The sequence below is a fragment of the Oreochromis niloticus genome, linkage group LG18 (assembly GCF_001858045.2).
Source record: "Oreochromis niloticus isolate F11D_XX linkage group LG18, O_niloticus_UMD_NMBU, whole genome shotgun sequence".
In the NCBI taxonomy this organism is placed as follows: domain Eukaryota; kingdom Metazoa; phylum Chordata; class Actinopteri; order Cichliformes; family Cichlidae; genus Oreochromis; species Oreochromis niloticus.
The window spans coordinates 7,273,789-7,296,989 of record NC_031982.2 but is presented as its reverse complement, the minus strand read 5'-3'; the positions used below and the strand labels follow the sequence as shown (position 1 = coordinate 7,296,989).

The 23,201-nt window shown below is 39.3% G+C and overlaps 2 protein-coding genes across 2 annotated transcripts; both read right to left on the bottom strand.

Moving 5' to 3' along the window:
* Window positions 1–3,803: 3,803 nt before the first annotated feature.
* LOC106096791 (solute carrier family 22 member 14) lies at window positions 3,804–10,847 on the bottom strand. Its single transcript, XM_019348381.1, has 5 exons — window positions 10,380–10,847; window positions 10,153–10,256; window positions 9,056–9,210; window positions 4,419–4,587; window positions 3,804–4,337 (listed from the first exon to the last, which is right to left on the bottom strand). The coding sequence occupies exons 1-5, from the start codon at window positions 10,752–10,754 to the stop codon at window positions 4,160–4,162; spliced, it is 981 nt and encodes a 326-aa protein (XP_019203926.1). The 5' UTR covers window positions 10,755–10,847; the 3' UTR covers window positions 3,804–4,159.
* A 2,979-nt stretch (window positions 10,848–13,826) lies between these two features.
* On the bottom strand, window positions 13,827–22,906 carry LOC102082453 (solute carrier family 22 member 13). Its single transcript, XM_019347386.2, has 10 exons — window positions 22,513–22,906; window positions 22,269–22,372; window positions 19,058–19,212; window positions 18,287–18,455; window positions 18,084–18,204; window positions 15,124–15,218; window positions 14,706–14,920; window positions 14,503–14,611; window positions 14,180–14,386; window positions 13,827–14,091 (listed from the first exon to the last, which is right to left on the bottom strand). Exons 1-10 carry the CDS (start codon window positions 22,885–22,887, stop codon window positions 14,031–14,033), a joined length of 1,611 nt encoding a protein of 536 aa, XP_019202931.1. The 5' UTR covers window positions 22,888–22,906; the 3' UTR covers window positions 13,827–14,030.
* Window positions 22,907–23,201: the final 295 nt, after the last annotated feature.

Sequence of the window (23,201 nt, the reverse complement as noted above, 5' to 3'; positions counted from 1 at the left end):
TGTCTGTGAGCGAGGGAGGGAGAGAAAGGAAAAGTCCGAGCTGTCACGGAGCAAAAACGGGAGCTGGAAGCATGTAAATATAATAATAACCACTGCAGCCAAGAAGAGTGCCTGACGAGCCCATTTGTAAGTAAGCTATTAAGACTCAACTGTACACTGTGTTCGTGTTTTCCTCCGGAAAAAATAAGTTCCGTTGGAGCAGCCTTTCAACGCCTCTCTCTGTCTCTGGCAAGCAAAGTTGACCCAGACAACAAAGTAAAGCTAGTTTTCGGCTACCAGCCCGACACGGAACCCACCGTATTAGCCACAGGTCCCTTTACTACGGTTCGGAGCCGCGGACCTTCAGTATCAGTAATAAATCACAGCAATAGTACATTCACATAGTTGTAAACAGCACGATAATATATTAAGTAATCCAAAGTATTCAGAATACGTTACTCTCATTGAGTAACGTAACGGAATACGTTACAGAATACATTTTGGGGCATGTATTCAGTATTCTGTAATGGAATACATTTTAAAAGTAACCTTCCCAACACTGTCAGTTACTAATTACTGATTATTTCCCTGAAAAAGTAATCCCGTTACTTTACTGATTACTTATTTTCAAAAGTAATTAATTACTTAGTTACTTAGTTACTTTTTAAAAACACGATTTACAACCTGAATAGGTGATAAAGCGATAGATCTTTCAGCCCAATTCTACTTTTTCTGCATAATCCATCATACAAAATATAATCAAATGGAAACGTCTCTTTTTAAAACTTTAAACTTTAAATCTTTTAACTTTATGCATCAAGCAAAAATTAAATTATATGCAACATTCTCTGACTGGAAGAAATTTGTTTAACAATTAAACCTATTTTCTGCACATTCCAGCATAGAAAATAAAAATATTTTTTTGTATTTACACTCACTCTTTCAAATAAATGCAAGTAAAACACAGCAGAAAAATAAATAAAATCAAAGACTAGCGGTCCTGTTGCTCTATTTTCACCTATAAAGCAGGACTGGGGTAGGCGGAGGTTTACCCTGGTGCAGGTGTGCCGCAGCGGTCAGTGGAAGAATCCGCGAGTTTCTCTGTGAATTTCACATTATGTCGTAGCGCACTCGCTGCTTGCTTGGAAGTTTAGGGGGTTTTTTCGCTGTAAAAAGAAGTTTTCTTCCCACGCACAACGGACACTAATGTTTTTGTCACTTTTTATGGAATCAAACTCAAAATAAGGTCAGTACTTCCACGCTTTGAACGCTGCATGCTATACTCTCTCCCGCACTTGATATCAGAATCTGAAATCAGATTCAGTACTGCCCATCTCTGTTCACAACTACACCCGCCAGGCCCAGGCCAGCGCCGGAGTACGACAGAAAAGAGCCTATGACACCAAGTGCCGGGGGGGTTTCGTGCCTGGCAACAAGGTTTGGGTGTACTGCCCGGTTCGCAAGAGAGGAGTGTCCCCCAAACTGTGCAGTCACTTGCAAGGGCCGGCGGAGGTCGTGGAGCGGCTAACGGAAGTGGTGTACCGTATCCGCATGCCGGGCCCGGGGCGCATGGTGGTGTTGCACTGGGACAGGCTTTCACTGTACCGACCGCTCGCTCCGGCAGACGCCAGGGCAGGGGATGCTGGTGACACCCCATGTTCTGATCCGAGTGACTTTTCCGGCGCGCCAAAAGAAGGCACCTGGACATTTGCGGGACTTTGTGTGGGGTAATGGGGCTGTCGGGGATGACTGACCCCTTAGGTGGGGGCTATGTAGCGGGTCGGGGCTGTTTGGAGGTTCTGTTATTACAGTTATGTTTTTGTTGTCATGTTGTCATGGTGACGGGTGACGCGCTCTCTCGGCGACTGTGTTTTTCCGGTGAGAGAGCGCCTTTTTTGTTGTTGTTCTGTGGTTGCCGCGCTGAGCAGTTAGGTAGCGGCAGTGTTCTTGCGCAGATATAAATAAACGGCTGTGCTCCCAAGAAACCTCTGTCTCCTCCGTGTCTGAGCTCGCCACAGTATTATATCACAGTAAGTATTCTAATTTTCTTTAGATTTCTGTTTTCCAAGCCATTTTAGTGTCAGCAAAGAAATTCTCATTCAGTTGCACTGTAGCTAGCAGCTAATAAGCTAACACTTAACAAGCTAACACAGTAGCTTCACTAAGTTAGCTGACTGAGTTCACTGAGCTGAGACAGACCACTAAGTTTTTAAACTATAGAAAACGTAATTCTAAGCAGGTATTTAATTGTTTCCCTTTTTTTTTTAATGTAATACTCTCCAGACATATATACAGATATTATAACAAAGAATAATCTTTAAAATTTAAGGTGATGGACTTGAATGGAGTAAGAACCGTCAGGAGCAAATGTAATGTAATGGTAATGGACATTGTGAGTGACAGGAGCTGGTTAAAGTCTTTATTTAGTGATATGATCATGTAGAGAAATAGCTGAACATTTTGCGGGGAATATGTTGCTGCATGGTTGTTCAATTAAAGCAAAAGATAGTAGCAATATAGAATGATTCTTTTTCTGCTAAAAAAAATTCTTGATAACTTTTTGTTTAGGCAAGTTTAAACAGCCCTTTGAAAGTTACGATTCTTGTTTTGGACGTCTTATTAAATTGGTGCCTTGAAAATATGTGATATTACTAGAAACTGAATGTGCTATCCACTTCTTTCACCTTGGTTAACAATTTAGATCCTTGTTGTCAACACAGCAGAGGTGCTGGCAGGTCAAAACTTGAAGTAGCACTTTACACTTGTATGGAGGAACAAATATCACTGTATGGAGAATAACCATAACTATCACTTTACCATAGTTAAATTACCTTTGCTCTTTTATAATGTAAGTATACACAGAGTTCTAACATTGGAAGGAGTTAAAACAGAGCATGCCCAACATGTTCTGCACCAAACTTGACAGGCGTCTTAACTTTAACTGATGACTTTATTGAAGTAGAAGACTCACAAAACAAGTAAGTCTTTCGTGGTTCCACGGTCATTGACCAAGTGTTTTGAGATGTATGGGTTTATGATGCATTTCTGAATTTATTATGTGTTCTACATCGTTTAGACTTGTAGCTTGTGCTTCCAAGTTAAGTCATCCATGTTTCTAGTTCTTCTTTGTCAAGCTCACATCTTTTGCTCTTTGTCTCTGTGTTCCGTGTTTTTTACTTTCTGTTTTATTTTGTTAGTTGTGGTCTCGTCAGCATTATGTTCAGTTTTGCTTCCTCTGTCTCGTCAAACCTAATCTGTTCCTTCTGTGTTCCCCAGCTGTTTCTACTACCCTCATCACCCTCCTGTATATATGTGTCTCAGCCTTGTTTGTCTATTGTTGTGATCTCCCTCATCCCTCTAGCTGTATGTCCTGTCTATTTGGAATGTCCTGTGTTAGAGGCCTCAAGTATTTGCCAGTTTAAGTTTGTTATATTCAGCTCCCTGAATGTCCAGCAGTAAAGCTGACTCTAAGTTAGTCTTGCATCCGAGTCCTGCATGTAGGGTCCAACTCAAATGACTATTTGACATGAAACTCAAACTGAGATTTTGACTTTTAGAAATAGTCCACATTGTTTTCATTTTTGTCTTATTTGTATTAACGCGAACAATTTTTTTTGTATATATGTTTGATTGGCCTGGTGACCTGTCCAGGATGCACCATTCTTCTTGTCTTATGTCAATTGAAATATGCCCCTACCACAAACATTATGTACTTTTATTTGTTTTTTTCCCTTATAGTTCTGTTCTTTGGCCTTTCCCATGTATGGATGACTCAGGATTTTTCAGAATCTGTCCTGAACACTTCACTGTACTCCTCTATAACAGGTAAACAGCTCACCAGAATACTAACATGCTTTTAACATACCTTTATTTAGTCTGTCATCATTCAAAGTAACTAAACTAAAAAAGTAACTATTGTACTAATTTCTTTTAAGTTATGTCAACTTATTCCAGTGGGACACATGATTGAAAACTTGAAGTAGGCGTTACTGAATGTTTTTTTAATTTAATTACTAAATATGTTAGTTTTATTGTAGTCAAAAGGTGTATGTCAAATGTAATGAAAATGTGACATAATAAACTTTATCCTTTAAATTAATCAACTTTAAAAATTTAAGGCAATTATTTAAAGTTTAAACTTTTTGGGTTTTACAGATGAAACATTTTGCTTTCAGGTATTTTACACATGCCATCGATGTTCTTGAAAACTCCTCCCCTGTTGAATGTGATTCACTACCTTGTCCAGAAGAGACTCTGACACAGGGTGTTTGTTAATGGCTGCTGCTTTGACAATCAGCTGTTTGGCTTCTTCTTTTCTGCCTCTGCTTAACAGCCACCTGGCTGACTCTGGAATAAACCTGATAGAAAAAAATGGCACTTCAAACAAACAGACATTTTGAAATTTATAAATGGCTCAATAAATAGAGTGAAATGCACACCATATGTAGATCATAAGAACTGCAAGCGGAACTGCTGTGATCAGCTGAGCCAGTCTCCAGTTTCGGATGCCATAGATCATACCAGCGAGGACGCAGTGTCCAATTGCACTAAACAGCTGAGACACACAAGCTCCCCATGATCTTTTGGACATCCCAATCCATTCAGTGGCTGCAATAAGGAAAATATGTTAATTGCTATTTTAATTGAGATACAAAGAATACAAAAAATTATAAAATACAAAGAACAAACCTTAAAAAGTACTCACATTGCACATGAGCTGCTATAAATATCTAGGCTGACTGTACATATATTTTTCTATTACTGTTTTACACCTGATCAGACAGAACATCACAGTGTGAATGGATAATGACCCAAACCAACCAACAACAACTCACGAATTTCTCAAGTGTGTTTTTAGTTGAAGACAAAACTGACAAAGCCACCACAAAGATCCACAAACAAGCAGAAGCTAAAGACGGCTGCATAGCCGTCATTTTCATTCATTGGTTAGTTGGCTGCGGTCGCAAGGTCTCAGAATCTGCTCTGTGAGCAAAAGAGTGACAAGATCTTGGATTCGAAGGTAAATAACATCATGGAAAAACTCGCAGCTCTCCAACGGATGATGGAGGGACCAGTGTCGGAGTGCTAAAAGAAACAGCTCGAAATTCTCATGAGTTGCTGGAAGACAATTGCTATCATAATGTGGCTACCCCTCCGGCGCCAGCTGCGGGCTCAAGGCTGGAGCCGATCAAAACAATCCCTGATAACGACTATGTTGAGACTGTTCCTTCCCATCCCATGCAAGGCCACCTGGGTTGGCTGGTAGACTGTTTACTTAGCCTGGCAGGGCGAAGGACACTGTCTCCACTGAACTATGGACACACACACACACACACACACATACACTGATATGCACACACTGATCCCCCCTCCCTTTCCAAACGCCTTCGATGCTTCCCTCCCCCATGATGTGGACACCGGGTCAGCTGGCGGCGCAGTCGAAAGGTTGCAGCAGTCCCAGATCAGATGTGCACACTGTGTTTATTGTGTCATGATATCCCCCTACCCTACCCTGTGGCTTGTTGTGTCTTTCATAATGTTGTGCTGTGGTTATTCATGTGCTTTTTTTGTGCAGAGGAGTTTTTTTTGTTTCCTGCTCCCGTGCTGTCCTGCCATGGAAGCACAGCATGAGAGGAGGTCTCTTTTTTTTCCTCTTGTACCGTCCCTTTGTTGTGTACATTTCAGTGTTCTTTTCTGCAACGCTACCGATCTCCGACTTGTAACCCCATGTGATGTCTGTGTAATGTGTGTAAGGTCGGGGGGGGGTCCCATCTCACTGCAGGGCAACCTGTTCGTGACAAATAAAGCAGATTCTGATTCTGATTCTGATTTTGTCCAACTACTCATGAGCCTCTGAAAATGAAGAACTTTCTATAAAAATGGCTGGTTTCTGTTTAACCCCAACCTGGCAACAACCTGGTGATTTTTCTCAACTGAATGAATCCACTTGTCCGGGGTATGTTTACTTTACGAAACCTCACTGCTCAGGTCGCGGGGGTGGTCTCGCGATCATTTTTTGCCAGCACTTGAAAGTCCTGCCAGTTAATTTTGATAGATTTATTTCTCTAGAGTGCCTTGCATGTAAGCTGACTGGACCTATACCCACCATCATAGCTACTATATACTGCCCCCCCAAACCTAACTCTCTCTTTCTCAATGACTTTGCGAACCTACTAACCCACCTTTCATCTCTCTCCCCAAATGTTATTTTGATGGGAAATTTCAACATTCATATGGATAATAATAACCTTCTGCTCACCAGGGACTTTTCCTCCTGTCTCGAGGGCTTTGAATTCAAACAGTTTATCAACTTTCCCACTCACCTTGGACTTGATCTACTGCCTGGTCTTACTCCATCGAATCTTTCTTCTGCTGAAATCCCCATAACTGACCACTTCCTCCTTTCATTCAACCTCACTCTCTGCTGTGCTTCTACCAAGCCAACCCGCCTAACTGCCGTTCCGCAACATCAAGAACATTGATATGGAAATTCTCACTACCAGATTGGACAATATTCAGATTCCAGACCACTATTCTACCCCGATGATCTCTTGTTATATTATAATAATTGTTTACTCAATGTCCTTGATTCTCTGGCTGGGTAGATATAAGAAATCAGGTTTAACTGTTGACGCAGAAATCTATGAATGTCATGTACTCGAATATAAAGACTCCATCAACCAGGACAAACAAAGCTTCTACTCTGGTATTATCACTTCTTGTGAGGTTAACTCCAGGACTATGTTTTCACTTCTCAACAAACTTCTTCAGCCCTCCAACGCTTTACCACCACACTTCTATTCTTCTGAAACCTATAACTCCTTGATGCTGTTCTTCACTACAAAAATTAATAACATTCACCAGCAACTCAGTTCAAATGCTGTGTCTACCCCCTCTCCAGAACCTTTTCTCCATTTTGAGCCCTTTTCCACATTTCATCTTCCCGATTTATCTGATATTACTGTGATCATATGTAAATCAAAGCCCACCACATGTCGATGTCAACCCTATGCCTACAGGGCTTGTGAAATCCTGCATCTCTTCCTTGCTCCCACTCATCTCTGCTATCATTCACTCTTCACTCACCACAGGCATCATTCCCTCCTTACTCAAGATTGCTTCTGTCACTCCAGTACTGAAAAAACCCTCCTTAGATCGTAACAACTTTAACAACCTCTGTCAGATTTCTAATCTTCTAATCTTAAATCTCTAAAATACTTGAAAAAGTAGTTGTAGCTCAACTTCATTTACACCTGGTTAATAATAACATCTATGAGAGATTTCAATCTGGTTTTCGCTCATGTCACAGTACAGAAACTGCTTTGCTTAAAGTCACTAATGATCTTTTACTTGGAGCTGACTCTGGTCTTCTCAACATTCTCATCCTTTTGGATCTGAGCTCAGCCTTCGACACCATCTCTCACTCTGTCCTTCTAAGCAGACTTTCCTCTCTTGGTATCTCCGACACACTGCTAGCCCGGTTCAAATTATATCTCCTTGACCCCTCCCAGTTTATTCAACTCAAATCATTCTGCTCTCGTCTCTTCCCAGTCATTTATGGTGTACCCCAAGGTTCAGTCTTAGGCCATCTTCTCTTCATAATTTACATCCTCCCTTTTGGTACCATTTTCCGTAAATTTGATCTTCATTTTCACAGTTTTGCCGATGACACTCAGTTATATCTCTCCTGCAGGCCTGATTCCTCTCTCCCACCTTATTCTCTTACAAAATGCTTATCCAAATTGGTGGTTCAGCTCTAATTTACTTAAGCTTAATCAGGATAAAACTGAAATCCTCCTTATTGGCACTAAATCCAACCTACTGAAGGCTAATCATTTCTCACTCACTATTGATAACCCCACAGTTTTCCCCTCACCTCAGGTTAAAAGCCTTGGTGTCATCCTAGACAGTTAACTATCATTTAAATCTCACATCAATAATCTCACCCATTCTGCCTATTTCCATCTACGCAACATTAACAGATTACGTCCTTCTCTTTCCACTCAGTCTACGTCCATTCTTGTCCACAGTCTTGTTACCTCCTGAATTGACTATTGTAATTCTCTCTTGCATGGTCTCCCCCAAAAATCCCTTCATAAGCTTCAACTGGTTCAAAACTCTGCTGCCTGCATTATTACCAGAACCCCCTCCTACCAGCACATCACCCCTGTTCTCCAGGAACTTCACTGGCTCCCTGTGAAATCCCAGATAGTGTACAATCTTCTACTACTCACCTTCAAGGCTCTTCATAACCTTGCTCCTCCCTACCTTTCTAACCTGTTAAGCACTATCTCTTCCGCCCGCTCACTTCGATCCACTTCTTCTATCCAGCTTGCTGTGTCTTCTTTCCGCCTCACCACCATGGGAAGCAGAGCTTTCAGCTGCTCTGCTCCCAGGCTGTGGAACACTCTACCCCCAGATATAAGAAACACTGGTTCTCTGTGCCAGTTTAAATCTCAACTCAAAACCCATCTATTCAAATCTGCATATTCACTGTGAACCTATTGTTTGTTTATTTTACCTTGTGCTTTTGTTTTCTTATTTTTCTTCGTTGTCATTGTTCTATTATGTGTTTTATTCTATTGTCAATTGTCCTTGGGTAAATAAAATGTATTATTATTATTATTATTATTATTATTATTAATTATCAAACAGTTAATGCTTAATTTTTGTAAATCCCGTGAATTACAAGTTGAAAATCTCCATTTCTATCATGTCTTGATTGTCTGTGGTTTACAGATGCAAAATTACATAAATTTGTCTTTGTCCTTTGTCCATCCTCTTTATGTTTAGAAACTGATGATCTTTTGTCTCTTATGTAAATGTAAATATGTAAAACGGTCACAAAGACAACAGTAAGATAAAAGTAACAATAAGAATAATAAATGGGAAGAGGTGGAAGTAGAAAGTGTAAATGGAAAATATCAGATCAGTACAGCCTTGTTGGACCTATAAAACATTACAAGAACATCATCTTAGCCGTTGAGAGAACAACTGGCAGATTATTTTACAGTTAAAATGATTGTTAGTTGTAGCCTTGTCCAGAATATGTAAAAAGTTAGTATTATCTTCATACACAGTATGATGCTGTTGACTTGATATCCTCCACCTCCAAATCCCACCAAAAACAGAGATACTAAATATAAGTAGACGTTGGGACAGAGAGCTGTTGTCATGGTGAATACAGATAACAGAACTGCTGAAATCTGAGTTGCTCGTTTGCGGCCGAACCTGAAACACCAAGAGAAACATACAGTGATACATTAGCTTCTGTTATGCAAATCACAAGCAGTGTTGGGGAGTAACGGAATACATGTACCGCCGTTACATACTTAAAATACAAAATATGAGTAACTGTATTCTGTTACAGTTACCGTTTAAAAAGGTGGTATTCAGAATACAGTTACTTTGTTGGAATAAAAGGATTACACGGCAGTCTTTTCGTGTTTCATATGTTAGGCTGTCCCCTCTCTATTTTTGGCAATTCCACGCTGGTGGAAACCCAAACAAAAAACGCATTAAGAGGCTCTAATGCCTGTGTGTCAATCTCGTGGCCCATGTCACCTCTACTTGTGGCCCGCATAATGACGTGACGAAATATTTTTAAAAATTATTGTTCAAAAAATTATTTAATATGAGGGCAATAGGCAGAGTGTTACAGGCATAGCCCTAAAGAATGTAGCCTCATTGGCAGTGTAGCCCAGTTGTAAGTAAGCTATTAAGACTCGACTGTACACTGTGTTCGTATTTTTCTCCGAAACAATAAGTTCCGTTGGAGCAGCCTTTCAACGCCTCTCTCTGTCTCTCGCTAGCAAAGTCGACCCAGACAACAAAGTAAAACTAGTTTTTTCCTAACCCTAACACCAAGACAAACACACAGTGATACATTGGCTTCTGTTATGATACTAAGCATACTAAATCACAAGAGCTGTTGGTTAATGTTGTGGCATTTAAGAGATAACAATGCAGTCATGGAAAATCTTAACGAGTGTGTACGGCACACTCTTGACAAGAAAGCAAAGAAATGGGTCTGAACATTTCAAACAATTTCTTTTTTAAGTTGTGAAAAATATTTTAAAATTATTTGGATAGCTGTTGCTATGATAGCAAAGTATTTCTGTAGTTCGATAATGTGCGAAACGAACCATGAACTACTGCAAGGAGCACACTTACGATTCAGCAAAATGTCCAAATACGAGGGAACCAACAAGAACTCCAGCCATGAACATTGCTTGAATCACTTCCACCAAGCTGGCCCGGCCACACACTAGATCAAACTGTAAGTATTTGTAAAAATAAAATAAAATAAAATAAATAATGATAATAAAACAAACAAAAAAACTAATTAATGTAATGTTTCATGGAGGTGAGTGATCTGCTGAACAACAAATTTCACTTACATCAGTGACTATGGTGGCTTTGTAGAGCATGTTCCCATACACCCATCCATCCTGGCACCCTGTGGTCTCATTGAGTCCGTACTCTCTGATAGTATCAATGTCCCAGTTCACTGGGACAAACATCTCACACTTGCTGAAGGTCCCATCCTCCTCCCGAGGCACGGTCAGGTTGAGCTGCTCCTCTGAGGTCAGGTTAGGAGCAGCACTGAGGATCCAGTCTGTGTTGCAGTGTCTGTCTGGATCTGATTGGATGAAAACAAAACTGGCAAAGAGAAAAGTCTGAACAAATTGTGGAAAGCAAAGTGCAATGAGAGTGACCTTCTGGAATAATCCAAATTCCCCAATGTTCCTTAGAATCTCTCTAAAGTCTGTCATTTTGAGCTTGATGGTGAAGGTCTGATTGTTCAAAAATAGGCAATAGGCAGAGTGTTACAGGCATAGCCCTTAAGAATGTAGCCTCATTGGCAGTGTAGCCCAGTTGTAAGTAAGCTATTAAGACTCGACTGTACACCGTGTTCGTATTTTTCTCCGAAACAATAAGTTCCATTGGAGCAGCCTTTCAACGCCTCTCTCTGTCTCTCGCTGGGAAAGTTGACCCAGACAACAAAGTAAAGCTAGTTTTTTCAGCTACGATCCCGACACAGAACCCGACGTATTAGCCAGAGGTCCCTTTACTACGGTTCGGAGCCGCGGACCTGTTTTATATATGCACAGAATAGTTTTCTATGCAAGATCGCTGCAAAAAGTGCAGCCTTACCTAATGTTCAGCTACTGTTACTCATTTTATATTAAGATTTAAAAATCTAGTTGGTATTGGTATGGCAAATAACCTTCAGTAATAGTAATAAATCACACAGCAATCGAACATTCATGTAGTTGTAAAAAGCTTGATAATATATTAAGTAATCCAAAGTATTCAGAATACGTTACTCTCATTGAGTAACGTAACGGAATATGTTACAAAATAAATTTTGGGGCATGTATTCTGTAATCTGTAGTGGAATACATTTTAAAAGTAACCTTCCCAACACCGATCACAAGAGCTGCTGGTTAATGTTGTGCCATTAAAGAGATAACAGTAATGCAATCATGTAAAAATAGAGCTTTTCACGGGCAGTCCTGTGAAAAGCTACACCCCATGTTTCAGTAACTACTGAACTACTGTAATGTCAGCACATTTATTTATCCTCTATACAACTATGTAAAAACTCTCTTATCTTTATGCCTACAGTCTGATCATTTCTTTCAGTGCTGTTTCAAAAGTCATCACACACACACACACACACACACACACACATATATATAAACCCAACCTATTGTTGATTTCAAGTCTGCTGCTTTAAATATAAGTTCATTAGGCTGCAGAATCGCTTTGTCAGTAATAAGCAGTAAACAGAGCTAAGTCTCTTAGTGGTGGGTCACATTAAGAGTCCTAAAGTGCAGCTTTGCAGGGCAATAAACTCAATAACAAAAACAACAATAACAAAAAAGCATATAAAATGATTGCTGGGCATAGTTAATGTATAAAATGTATCACTGCTGCTTTGTGTGTGTTTTAGGAAATACAGAGCTAATGAAATCAAGGGCAGATACAAACAGAATGCAGGAAAGCCTTAAATATAAAAGTAAAAATAATAAATATAAAGTTATTTATTATTAAGTTGGTGACAAATAAGAGTTGGGAGTAGAGCATAGGAAGTGGACTAAGTACTGAAGCTAGAGCTGAAAAAGAGTGAGAACAGTGAAACTGTGAAGGAAGGCAAAAATCTGAACACAAATAAAGGATTGAACATGAAGCTCTGCTTTTCCTCTCTGCTCCTATAAAAAGCTGACACAAAAAAAACAGAAAAAGAGAGACAAGTAATGCTCCAGCCCAAAAGAGATGATGTAATAATATGTGCCTGCAATCAAGAAAGTCATACAGTTTATAACTTATGTCTGAACACTGAAGAGATCAATGAGTAAAAATGTAACTAAGGTGAAACTAAAAAATGATTCGCTTTTTTGCAGTGTTAGCACACTCAAGGTATATACTCCAGTTGTACACATTGCTTAATAGCAGCTATCAACACGCTCAGTTTATCCAGGAATACATTTGCAAAACAGACATTTAAATGTGTAATGGATGTGTTTCTAACGGAGGTGTTTCTACAGTATGTGTGGATATCACTCCCAAAAAAGTGACTGATTTATACCCAATTAAAAGATTCAGAACTCACTCGTTTTTCAGTCTTGCATAATATGCAGGACATATACACTCAATGACCACTTTATTACGTACGCCTACTCAGCTTCTTGTTAAGACACATTGGCAAATGGGCTATATATCACATTAGGGATGGATGATATGGCACAAACATAATATCAAGATATTTCAGAGTATTCTCATGATAACGATAGATTTGACAATATGACAAAATACAGAAAAGGTTATTAATTTGACAAATTAAACATAACAGGTTGCCTTGAAATAGTCTATAAAAAGAAAAAAATAGATAAATTACACAGGTAACTTTTAGTGCCAGAACTTTATTTATGTATTCAGTCTTAAAGTATAAAAATAAAAATTCTCCCTCTGTTGTTTGGATTGAAAAAGTTTGTATAAAACATAAATACTAAAAAAATAAAATAATCATCTAAGAGTGATGATGAAAACTTAGTTTATTACTTCTAGGCTGGACTAGAAGTAACTTATATCAGTAAGTTGTCAGAGTCTCCTAAAAAGCCAATCAGTTGGTATCGGGAAACAAAGTGCTGCAGTGAGCAGTGAGAGTACCGACAGGGACTAGAGAATCGAATATATATACAAGGTTTTTAGTAATCTTAAAGACCTCATACTACCATAACACTCTAATAGAGCACTCATCCCTCATACTACTGGCCTACTTATGGCTCCTAGGACATTTTAAAGTAGAATGGGAGGCAGAGCCTTTAGCTTTCAGGCCGCTATTCTGTGGAACCAGCTCCCAGTTTGAATTCAGGAGACAGACACCCTCTCTACTTAGCATTAAAACGTTCCTTTTTGATACAGCTCATAGTTAGGGCTGAACCAGGTGACCCTGAGGCTTCCCCTTAGCTATGCTGCAGTAGGGCTAGGTTGCTGGGACCTGCCCATCATGCAGTGAGCGATGAGTGATTGTTGCTCACTCACGTCTTTTCGCTGTTCGTGTGTTTGCACAACATTTCAAAATAATCACCCAAAACAGTTTCTAATGGTGAGAATGATTATTATAATTATAATTATGCACACAAACTACTTGGTGACATTTATGAAAAGATCATAGTTTGGATTAAGATTCACTCTTCACAAAGTTAAACACATGATAGAATAACAGCAGGGTTGCTTTCAGAATGTGATGCTGCAGCAGTTAATGGGAAACAAGTAATGGGAATAGTGTTTATTTTTTCATTCATTATTATTTTATTACATTTATTATTACAGTTGGTTCTTTGTACTGCAGAAAGTTAGCCAAAGTTACACTAAAAACCAAAGTGTTAACAAAATGCTAACTTAATAAGACTGTAGTCTCCTCAGATGTATCTTCAGACCCTGAGTCCAGAACCAGGGACGTCTATAGTACATGATGACTGAGGTTGTGGTTCATTTAAATACATCACATATTTGTAAAGATGAAATCAGTATACAAACATCTACATCTTGGTTGAATACGAATGTGGACTGGTAGTTGTTCTTCTTGTGGGACTAACTTGTCTGAAAGATATAACACAGAAACAGATGGAAAAAACGATCACTGACAAAATAACATGTTTGAGATGCTGCAGTAGTTAAACACTGATACCCATTGAGCTCAGCCTCTTCAGCCGTCTCAGGAAGCTCTTTTCTTTTGGTTTCGGGAAGCAAGAAGCCGAGAAATCCACCTATCAACGTAAGGCAGCTGAAGACTGTGATGGGTATGACCCAGTGGTACGTGGCCAACAAGTTCAGCAGTGGAGCCAGCAATCCACCTAGTCTTGCTGATATGGATCCTAAAGCTGTGGCTGTTTGTCTGAAACAGGAGGACAAATGGTATACTCACTAATTTGGTCTTTTCCACCCCGAGTGTTCTTTTCACACAAGTCAGGGTATTGTTCACAAACATGAATAAAAACTGTGAGTGCTTACCTAACTGATGTTGGAAACAACTCCTGCATAAAGACCATACAAATAGAGCCAGCCCATATCAAGAAAAAACGAGACGCAACAGCTAAAGATGTGACAGCAATGGCGTAATCTGGCACAAAGGAAATAAATAATTAATAAAAGTGAACATAAACATGATAAGCAGACAATTAAAAATGCATTTTGCGATGTAACAAAGCATTTACCATCAGGAACAGCGAGGATAAGAATAGAAGAGACTCCTCCGATCAGAAGGGTTGCTATGAATAATATTTTCCTCCCAAAAATATTCAGCAGCCAGATGGAGAGTAAAACAGATGGTACTTCAAAAACACCATAAAGCAGTTGGGTTACAAAGATGCTCAAACCAAAGCTTTCCATATCTAAGTACAAACTGTAGATGGAAAGATTCACTGAAAACCTTTAAAACAGGTGAAAAACATATTTAATCAGACACAAAATTCCTGTATCATGAACCATTTATAACACATTTATGAATGGCCATTTAATCATCAAAACATCAAATTCAAAATTCAAAATCTTACGATTTAAAAACGGCAACATGTTTTTGCATCGAAATATTTCCCTTTAATGTATTAACCTCACTATAGATGTTGAACTTACCATGATAGTATTATAATAAAGAAATATCTGGTCAGCAGTGATGATCTGAAGATGATTTTTATTCCTTCGTTATTCACAGTGTTATTCACTTCAATCTGTGGGAGACATAATGTTTATCGTAACACCATTTTAATATTATTGATAATAATAGAGATTTGTTATGCCTCCAGTGGTATCACTTTGAATCAAGGTAGAATTTCTTTTAGCAAATTTAGCACAAAAAAAACCAAATGTAAAAAAATGATACACCTTGAACAGGTCAACATTCTAGGCCTCACCCATTGACATCAACACCGTTGTTACGTGTGCTGTTTGTCTGTTTCTTGATATGTGTATGTAAATTCACCTGTGCAGGGGCTCGGCTGTGATTGGTGGACCTAATGAACGGCCTGATGTGACTGGTTCCTGCGGTGGACGTGAACTACAAAAGGGCGTCTGAAGAGCTGCGCGGGGGATGTGTGGCAGACTTCCCATGCACCTGCCTTTGTTCCAGACGGAGCGGCCGCAGCTATAGTCTCTTAGTTAAAAAGTCGGGCATGTGTGTGAGGTGCGGAGTAAGTAGGGGTGAGCTGCCGATTATTTTGGGATACCTTCTTTTCTCCTGTGTTTGTAGACCAGGGAGGTCAGTCTGTGTTATTTCTTTGTTTTCTTTTCCATGAACAGGTCAGAGGGGAACCGAAGCCTAGGTTGAGTTTTGTTTGTTGTGTTGGCCTTAGCTCACCCCGAAGGTATACACTCCCCCCATTGTGCCATTAGTGTGAATAAATTATTGTTAAAAGTCCAATGCTGTGGCTGTGTCTGTTTGGGCGTGGGAAGTCGCGTGACATCCCGCTCTGGTTACGGTCATTTCGAGCCGGGTCGTAACACCGTTTACACCTTCGGCAAATTTAGAGTCAGCAATTACCCTAACATGCATGTCTTTAGACTGGGAGGAAGTCAAACAGACATGAGCAGAACATACAGACTCACTGTGTTGCCTAAGTCCATATCTCTTGTCATGAATATGTTGAATAATGAACATAATGTCTTCTCTACTCATGACTCTACTTTGCTTACTTAATTTGTTTATTTGATTAGCAACATTACGCCAAAAACACCAGGGACAGTTTAATGTCACTGGGTGGAGGGGCAAAGGCAGAGCTTAAGCAAAGGACAAAACCTTTAGACACCACCCCCCCACCACCACCACCACCATTTGCATGAGTAATAGTGGAGGACTGACTCTTTAGCAGTCACAGGTTATTGCCATCTTGATGAAAACGGGCATAAAAATCCATTATAAGAAAGCATTTGCAAACTTTATTGAAAAATAATTAAAAGAATACCAGGCATGGTACCAAATATAATCAGTGTTGGTCAAGTTACTTGAAAATAGTAATTAGTTACTAATTACTGACTACTTCTCCAAGAAAGTAATTCCGTTACTTTACTGATTACTTATTTTCAAAAGTAATTAGTTACTCTATTACTTAGTTACTTGTTAAAAACATGATACACAACCTGAATACATTATAAAGCAATAGACCTTTTGTCCCAGTTCTACTTTTTCTGCATCATCCATCATAAAAAAAAATGGAATCAAATTAAAAAATTATCCTTTTAAAACTTGTTTTATTAGTTTTAATCTTTTAACTTTATGCACATTGCATCAAGCAAAACTTAAACTATATGCAACCGTCTTTGACTTGAAGAAATTGTTTAACTTTTAAACCTATTTCCAGCATGTAAAAATGAAATAATTGTCTTTACACTCACTCTTTCAAATAGATGCAAGTAAAACACAGCAAAACATAAATAAAATCAAAGATTCAGCAGCACTAAGTCCTGTCGTTCTTGAATCTATTTTCACCTGTTAGCAGGAGTGAGGCTGGTGGTGTTAGGATGCCTGGGTCGACCCAGAGGTTTTGAGTTTATTATATTATTTATCATTTCTAGTCTTTGGTTTCTTTCTTAGAGTTCTGTTTTATGGTTTATGTCTCTGTGTTCTATAGTTGCTGTCTCCCCTGTCGGCTGTATCCCCTTGTTAAGTTTGCGTCTCTGTGTTATGTTCCTTGTTTTACTTTGAAAGTCCGTGTTTCATGTTAGTGTATCTGGTTTTGCTTCCCTTGTCTCGTTAGCCCTGATTTGCCCCAGCTGTGTTTCCCTCCTATCTCCCATTTCCTGATTGCTCCCTCTGTGTATTTAAGCCCTGTGTTCTCTTTGGTCTGTGTCGTGATCTACTCTTATCTATCGTTTACTATGCTGTGTGTTTCTGTCTGCTTGCCTGAGTTTATTTTTGCACTGGAAGTTTGTTACTTTGAGTTCAGCATTAAAGCTGTTTTTTGAGTTCACGTTTGTCTCCGGAGTCTGCACTTTGGGTCCTTTTCCTGCCTGCACACAGCCGTCACATAACAGGTGGAGGTTCGCCCGGTGCTGCAGCGGTCATGTCAGTGGAGGGATCTGGGGATTTCTCTGTGAATTTCACATTCCCGTGGCAGTTGCTTGGTGCTTGCACAGATTTGAAGTTTAACTTTTCGCTATAGAAAGAAGTTTTCTTCCCACGCAGAGTGTACCGAAGTCGCTAATGTTTTTGTCAGTTTTTATGGAATGAAACTCAAAGTAATGTCAGTACTTCCACGCTTTAAACGCTGCACGATCATACTCTATCCCGCATTGTTGATCTACACGTCTGTTGCTGCAACGGACGTCGCACGCTCGTACGTCATTGTCATGAGACACTCTCACAAATAAAATCACTGTTTAGTAACGCAGTAACACAGCGTGCTTAGGGGAAAGTAACAAAAATCGAATTACTTTTTTTGCAATAGAAATCCCTTACTTTACTCATTACTTGAAAAAGTAATCAGATTACAGTAACCCATTACTGCCCATCTCTGAATATAACACACTTATTTTCAGGTATTTTACAGGTGCCATCGATGTTCTTGAAAACTCCTCCCCTGTTGAATGTGATTCACTACCTTGTCCAGAAGAGACTCTGACACAGGGTGTTTGTTAATGGCTGCTGCTTTGACAATCAGCTGTTTGGCTTCTTCTTTTCTGCCTCTGCTTAACAGCCACCTGGCTGACTCTGGAATAAACCTGATAGAAAAAAAATGGCACTTCAAACAAACAGTCATTTTGAAATTTATAAATGGCTCAATAAATAGAGTGAAATGCACACCATATGTAGATCATAAGAACTGCAAGCGGAACTGCTGTGATCAGCTGAGCCAGTCTCCAGTTTCGGATGCCATAGATCATACCAGCGAGGACGCACTCTCCAATTGCACTAAACAGCTGAGTCACACAAGCTCCCCATGATCTTTTGGACATCCCAATCCATTCAGTGGCTGCAATAAGGAAAATATGTTAATTGTTTGTTTATTTTAGATTAAGACATCAGCTAAAAAGGAACAAAATAAATACATAACAACAAAAATGAAGTAAAAACTCACATTGCACATGAGCTGCTATAAATATCTAGGCTGACTGTACATATATTTTTCTATTACTATTTTACACCCAATCAGACAGAACATCACAGTGTGAATGGATAATGACCCAAACCAACCAACAACAACCCAAATGTTTTTAGTTGAAGACAAAACTCACTGTAGAAAGATGGACGCAAAAATACACAAATGTGTCTTTGTCCTTTGTCCATCCTCTTTATGTTTAGAAACTGATGATCTTTTGTCTCTTATGTAAATGTAAATATGTAAAACGGTCACAAAGGCAACAGTAAGATAAAAGTAACAATAAGAATAATAAATGGGAAGAGGTGGAAGTAGAAAGTGTAAATGGAAAATATCAGATCAGTACAGCCTTGTTGGACCTATAAAACATTACAAGAACATCATCTTAGCCGTTGAGAGAACAACTGGCAGATTATTTTACAGTTAAAATGATTGTTAGTTGCAAAGTTTGTACAAAGTTAGTGTACTCTTCATACACAGTATGATGCTGTTGACTCGATATCCTCCAGCTCCAAATCCCACCAAAAACAGAGATACTAAATATAAGTAGACGTTGGGACAGAGAGCTGTTGTCACGGTGAATACAGATAACAGAACTGCTGGAATCTGAGTTGCTCGTTTGCGGCCGAACCTGAAACACCAAGAGAAACACACAGTGATACATTAGCTTCTGTTATGATAAGCATACTAAATCAGAGGAGCTGCTGGTTAATATTGTGCCATTAAAGAGATGACAGAAACACAATATGTAAAAATAGTTTTTCACAGGACTCTGTGCAGTCCTGTTGGAGTCTCTCCCTGTACTGTACTGGCCACATCTCAAGTTTTTTACTGGCCTGTAGGGGTACAAGACATTCCTTTAATTGGAGAGGCGTGGGTCACGAGTGACTACCTTTTTCAGAATAAAAGCATGCAAACAACAGAAACATGTAATATATGAAAACAAACAAATAAATTACACAAAAAACACACAGAATAAAACATTAAATTACTTAAACTGTAGCTGAATGAAGGGAAAAAAAACACGTCAGTGTGGGACCACAGCAGCACAATTAGAAAAAATATGTTTTGTTTGGAAGGGTTGCCAAAAGATAAACCTCTTATATTGACAAAGTTATATTTGAAAAAACTACAAGACCTTTGAAATGGGAGGCAGTTTAGCACACTAGGTAGGTGCTCATATGTCTTATGTCTGAAGTACAGCAGCCTGGGTTTGAGTGTGACCTGCAGCTCTTTGCTGCATGTCTTCCCCTTCTCTCTTTTCCCTTCTATCCTGTCTACCGTTGACTGCAAAACTTTGAAATAAAGGCAAAAAAAAACAAAGGACACAGCAGATCATGCACAAACACCTTGTACCAACTGTCAAGCACAGCGGGGGAGGACTGACGATGATTGTTTTGTAGCCACAGCATTTGGCCATCTTGCAATGATTGATACAACCATGAACTTTTCTCTATACCAAAGTATTCTTGAGTCAAATGGGAGGGCAACAGCTGTCCAACAGCAACACAACAGTGATCCCAAGCACAGAAGCAAATCTACAACAGAATGACTGAAAAAGAAAAGAATCAAGGTGTTGCAATGGCCCAGTCGAGCCATCAACCTGACGTTTGATCTCTCTTCTTAGAAGCTTCTTTAGTTCCAAGAGTGAATGGTGGAGAGTCCCAGATTTTAGGCCCTAGTGGGAGTTGTCAATTAAGGGGGTCGTTGACCCACTATTGCTCACATGCCTCATCAAATGAGCCGAGGTGTAAAAAAGAGGGTGGGTCGTTATCAGCAGAGGTTTTGGATGAAACTCATCGTGAGACCTTGCCTCATCCTATCATGATTGAGATCAACTGACGCAAGATTTGAGTGGGCATTAAGGCGCCTGGGAAGGGATCTCAAAACTGGATTGTAGGTAGCAGAGAATTGGTGTTGTAAGCCACCCCCTCTGTTCAAAGATGATCATTCACAGTGAACATAGATGGCTTCTTTCACTCCTCTTTCAAACCATCTGTCTTGGTCCTTTAGGTGCAGATGTACAGCTCAGTTTTGTCCAGTAGAGGTGGCTCTTCTATGTTGTGCCATGGGTTTATGAAGTGGCTCTGTGGTTTTTACAACATAGAGGTCTGAGCACTCCTGGCTGCACTGCACAGCACACACTACGTTGTTTAGTTTGTGTTTGGGAGTTTTGTCCTTGGGATGAACCAGTTGTTGTCTGAGTGTGTGGCTGGGTCTGAAGTACACTGGGATGTGCACTTCTTGAGAAACTCAAAAGAATCTTCTATAAGCACGACATCTCAGTAAATCCCAGTGCACTTTAAACCCAGCCACAATAAAAATAAATAGGTCACTATGATTACTAGGTTACTATGAGCTGGATGGCTGGAAACCTACACAGACGTTTCTTCAAGTTATCTCCTCGAGATGGTTCTGCAGGCTGCTGAATCATCGGGCGTACACAGAACTGCACAGAGTCCCCTCAAACTTATTTACATGATTGTATTTGCAGTTTTGATATATATGCAGGGAAGCGGCATTTTAACGGACTGCATTAATGTATTAACATAAGACAATAGAGTAGTTATTCATTCAGTGTAAAATTATATTAAAGCAGTGATGTACTGTCAGGACAAGCAAGGCAAGCTCACCTTGTCCTAAAAATAGACATAAATAAAATGTACCAAAGTAAAGCAATCGCTCTCCTTTCATCTCAGACGTGATGGATGCAAACAGTTGAAGAGCTTTATGACAGTGCTTGTCATAAAGCTCTTCAACTGTTTGTATCCATCATTTAAATTACTGCCATCTTGTGGCTGCAGTTGCCTATTGTCAAGCTCTGCTTGTTTACTACTGATAGAAACTGTGTCTCTCTCTGCTTTACAGCTGCGTCTGGCTTCCATTAACCATGACTTCAGCTTGGTAAGGTGACAGGCTCCTCCCTTTCTTCTGGTGCTATGCACATGTGCAATGTGGATAAACAGCTGGTCTGACAGTAACCTGATGAAAAACCAGCATGCGAGGCAAGCTCCTGCTTTTACTGCTTTGAGGTCAATTACAATTTACACTTTGTATGGAAACATAGTAAGCATTACCAAGTAAATGAGCTTCAGTGCTTTATCATTGTAACAGATGAGTTTCTGTTTGCTAACGTGACCAATACATGTGATGTAGAGAATACAGAGCGTGGAAAAGTTAAACATACTTTTTTTTGAAAAGGCCTGTGTTTTTAAGCTCATCCATTTAATGTAGTTTTCTGTAGAATAAATATGAATAATTATTTGTACTTGTGATACTTTATGCACAATTTTACAGTAATAAAGTTTTATGTGTACTGAGGTATTTTCAAGATTTGCTTCTTTTCCTAAAGGAATGGTTTGAAACATTTCTCAGCCACTCATCTTTTTCAGCTAATAGTAAATTATTTTTGGTACTATAGCAGATATTTATTTAACTGTAGAAGTATTAATATTTTACGTTTTTACAACCAGGAAGGAGTGCAGAAAGGTAAAGATGTTCACGTACAGTGTAGACTGGTAGTGCAAACAATATGTTTTAATCTGATACAACTGAGCTTGTGAAGTTTTCATTTGTGTGTGTATTGGAGTGGAGGGACTGTATTCGCTTGCCTTTTCGTAAAAAACTACCGTATTTCTGTATTTCAGTGCAAAGGGAACAATGAACTACTGCAAGGAGCACACTTACGATTCAGCAAAAGGTCCAAACATGAGGGAACCAACAAGAACTCCAGCCATGAACATTGCTTGAATCACTTCCACCAAGCTGGCCTGGCCACACACTAGATCAAACTGTAAGTATTTGTAAAAAATAAATAAATAAATAAATAAAATAAAATAAAATAAATAATAATAATAAAACAAACAGAAAAACTAATTAATGTAATGTTTCATGGAGGTGACTGATCTGCTGAACAACAAATTTCACTTACATCAGTGACTATGGTGGCTTTGTAGAGCATGTTCTCATACACCCATCCATCCTGGCACCCTGTGGTCTCATTGAGTCCGTACTCTCTGATAGTATCAATGTCCCAGTTCACGGGGACAAACATCTCACACTTGCTGAAGGTCCCATCCTCCTCCCGAGGCACGGTCAGGTTGAGCTGCTCCTCTGAGGTCAGGTTAGGAGCAGCACTGAGGATCCAGTCTGTGTTGCAGTGTCTGTCTGGATCTGATTGGATGAAAACAAAACTGGCAAAGAGAAAAGTCTGAACAAAGTTTGGAAAGCAAAGTGCAATGAGAGTGATCTTCTGGAATAATCCAAATTCCCCAATGTTCCTTAGAATCTCTCCAAAGTCTGTCATTTTGAGCTTGATGGTGAAGGTCTGAAAAACAAAAGAGCTGCAGCGCAGACTCATACAGTGACTGTTAATGTTTAACCTAGCTATGTTATCTTTTTAGCACACAGAGCTCATTATTTAAATTGTTCTTACCTGAACATACTGAACTACTGTCATGTCACCACATTCAGGGTTCTTTCAAAAGTCATTACGCACACACATAAACACAATTTCTGATTTTAAATCTGCTGCTTTAAATCTAAAATCATCAGGCTAAAGAGATGATGATGAGATGAGAGATGAGATAGCCTTTTTTTGTCAGTTGCAGTACTTTTGCC

Bases quoted from the DNA above. Each gene is read 5' to 3' on its own strand.
- LOC106096791 (XM_019348381.1), bottom strand. From the start codon at position 10,754: ATGACAGACTTTAGAGAGATTCTAAGGAACATTGGGGAATTTGGATTA. The intron at 10,257-10,379 runs GTAAGTGAAATT...AAATACTTACAG, and splicing joins AAGCCACCATAGTCACTGAT to TTTGATCTAGTGTGTGGCCG. The intron at 4,338-4,418 runs GTGTGCATTTCA...TTTTTCTATCAG, and splicing joins GTTCTTATGATCTACATATG to GTTTATTCCAGAGTCAGCCA.
- LOC102082453 (XM_019347386.2), bottom strand. From the start codon at position 22,887: ATGACAGACTTTGGAGAGATTCTAAGGAACATTGGGGAATTTGGATTA. The intron at 18,205-18,286 runs GTGTGCATTTCA...TTTTTCTATCAG, and splicing joins GTTCTTATGATCTACATATG to GTTTATTCCAGAGTCAGCCA. The intron at 14,612-14,705 runs GTAAATGCTTTG...CCTTTGTGCCAG, and splicing joins TATCCTCGCTGTTCCTGATG to ATTACGCCATTGCTGTCACA.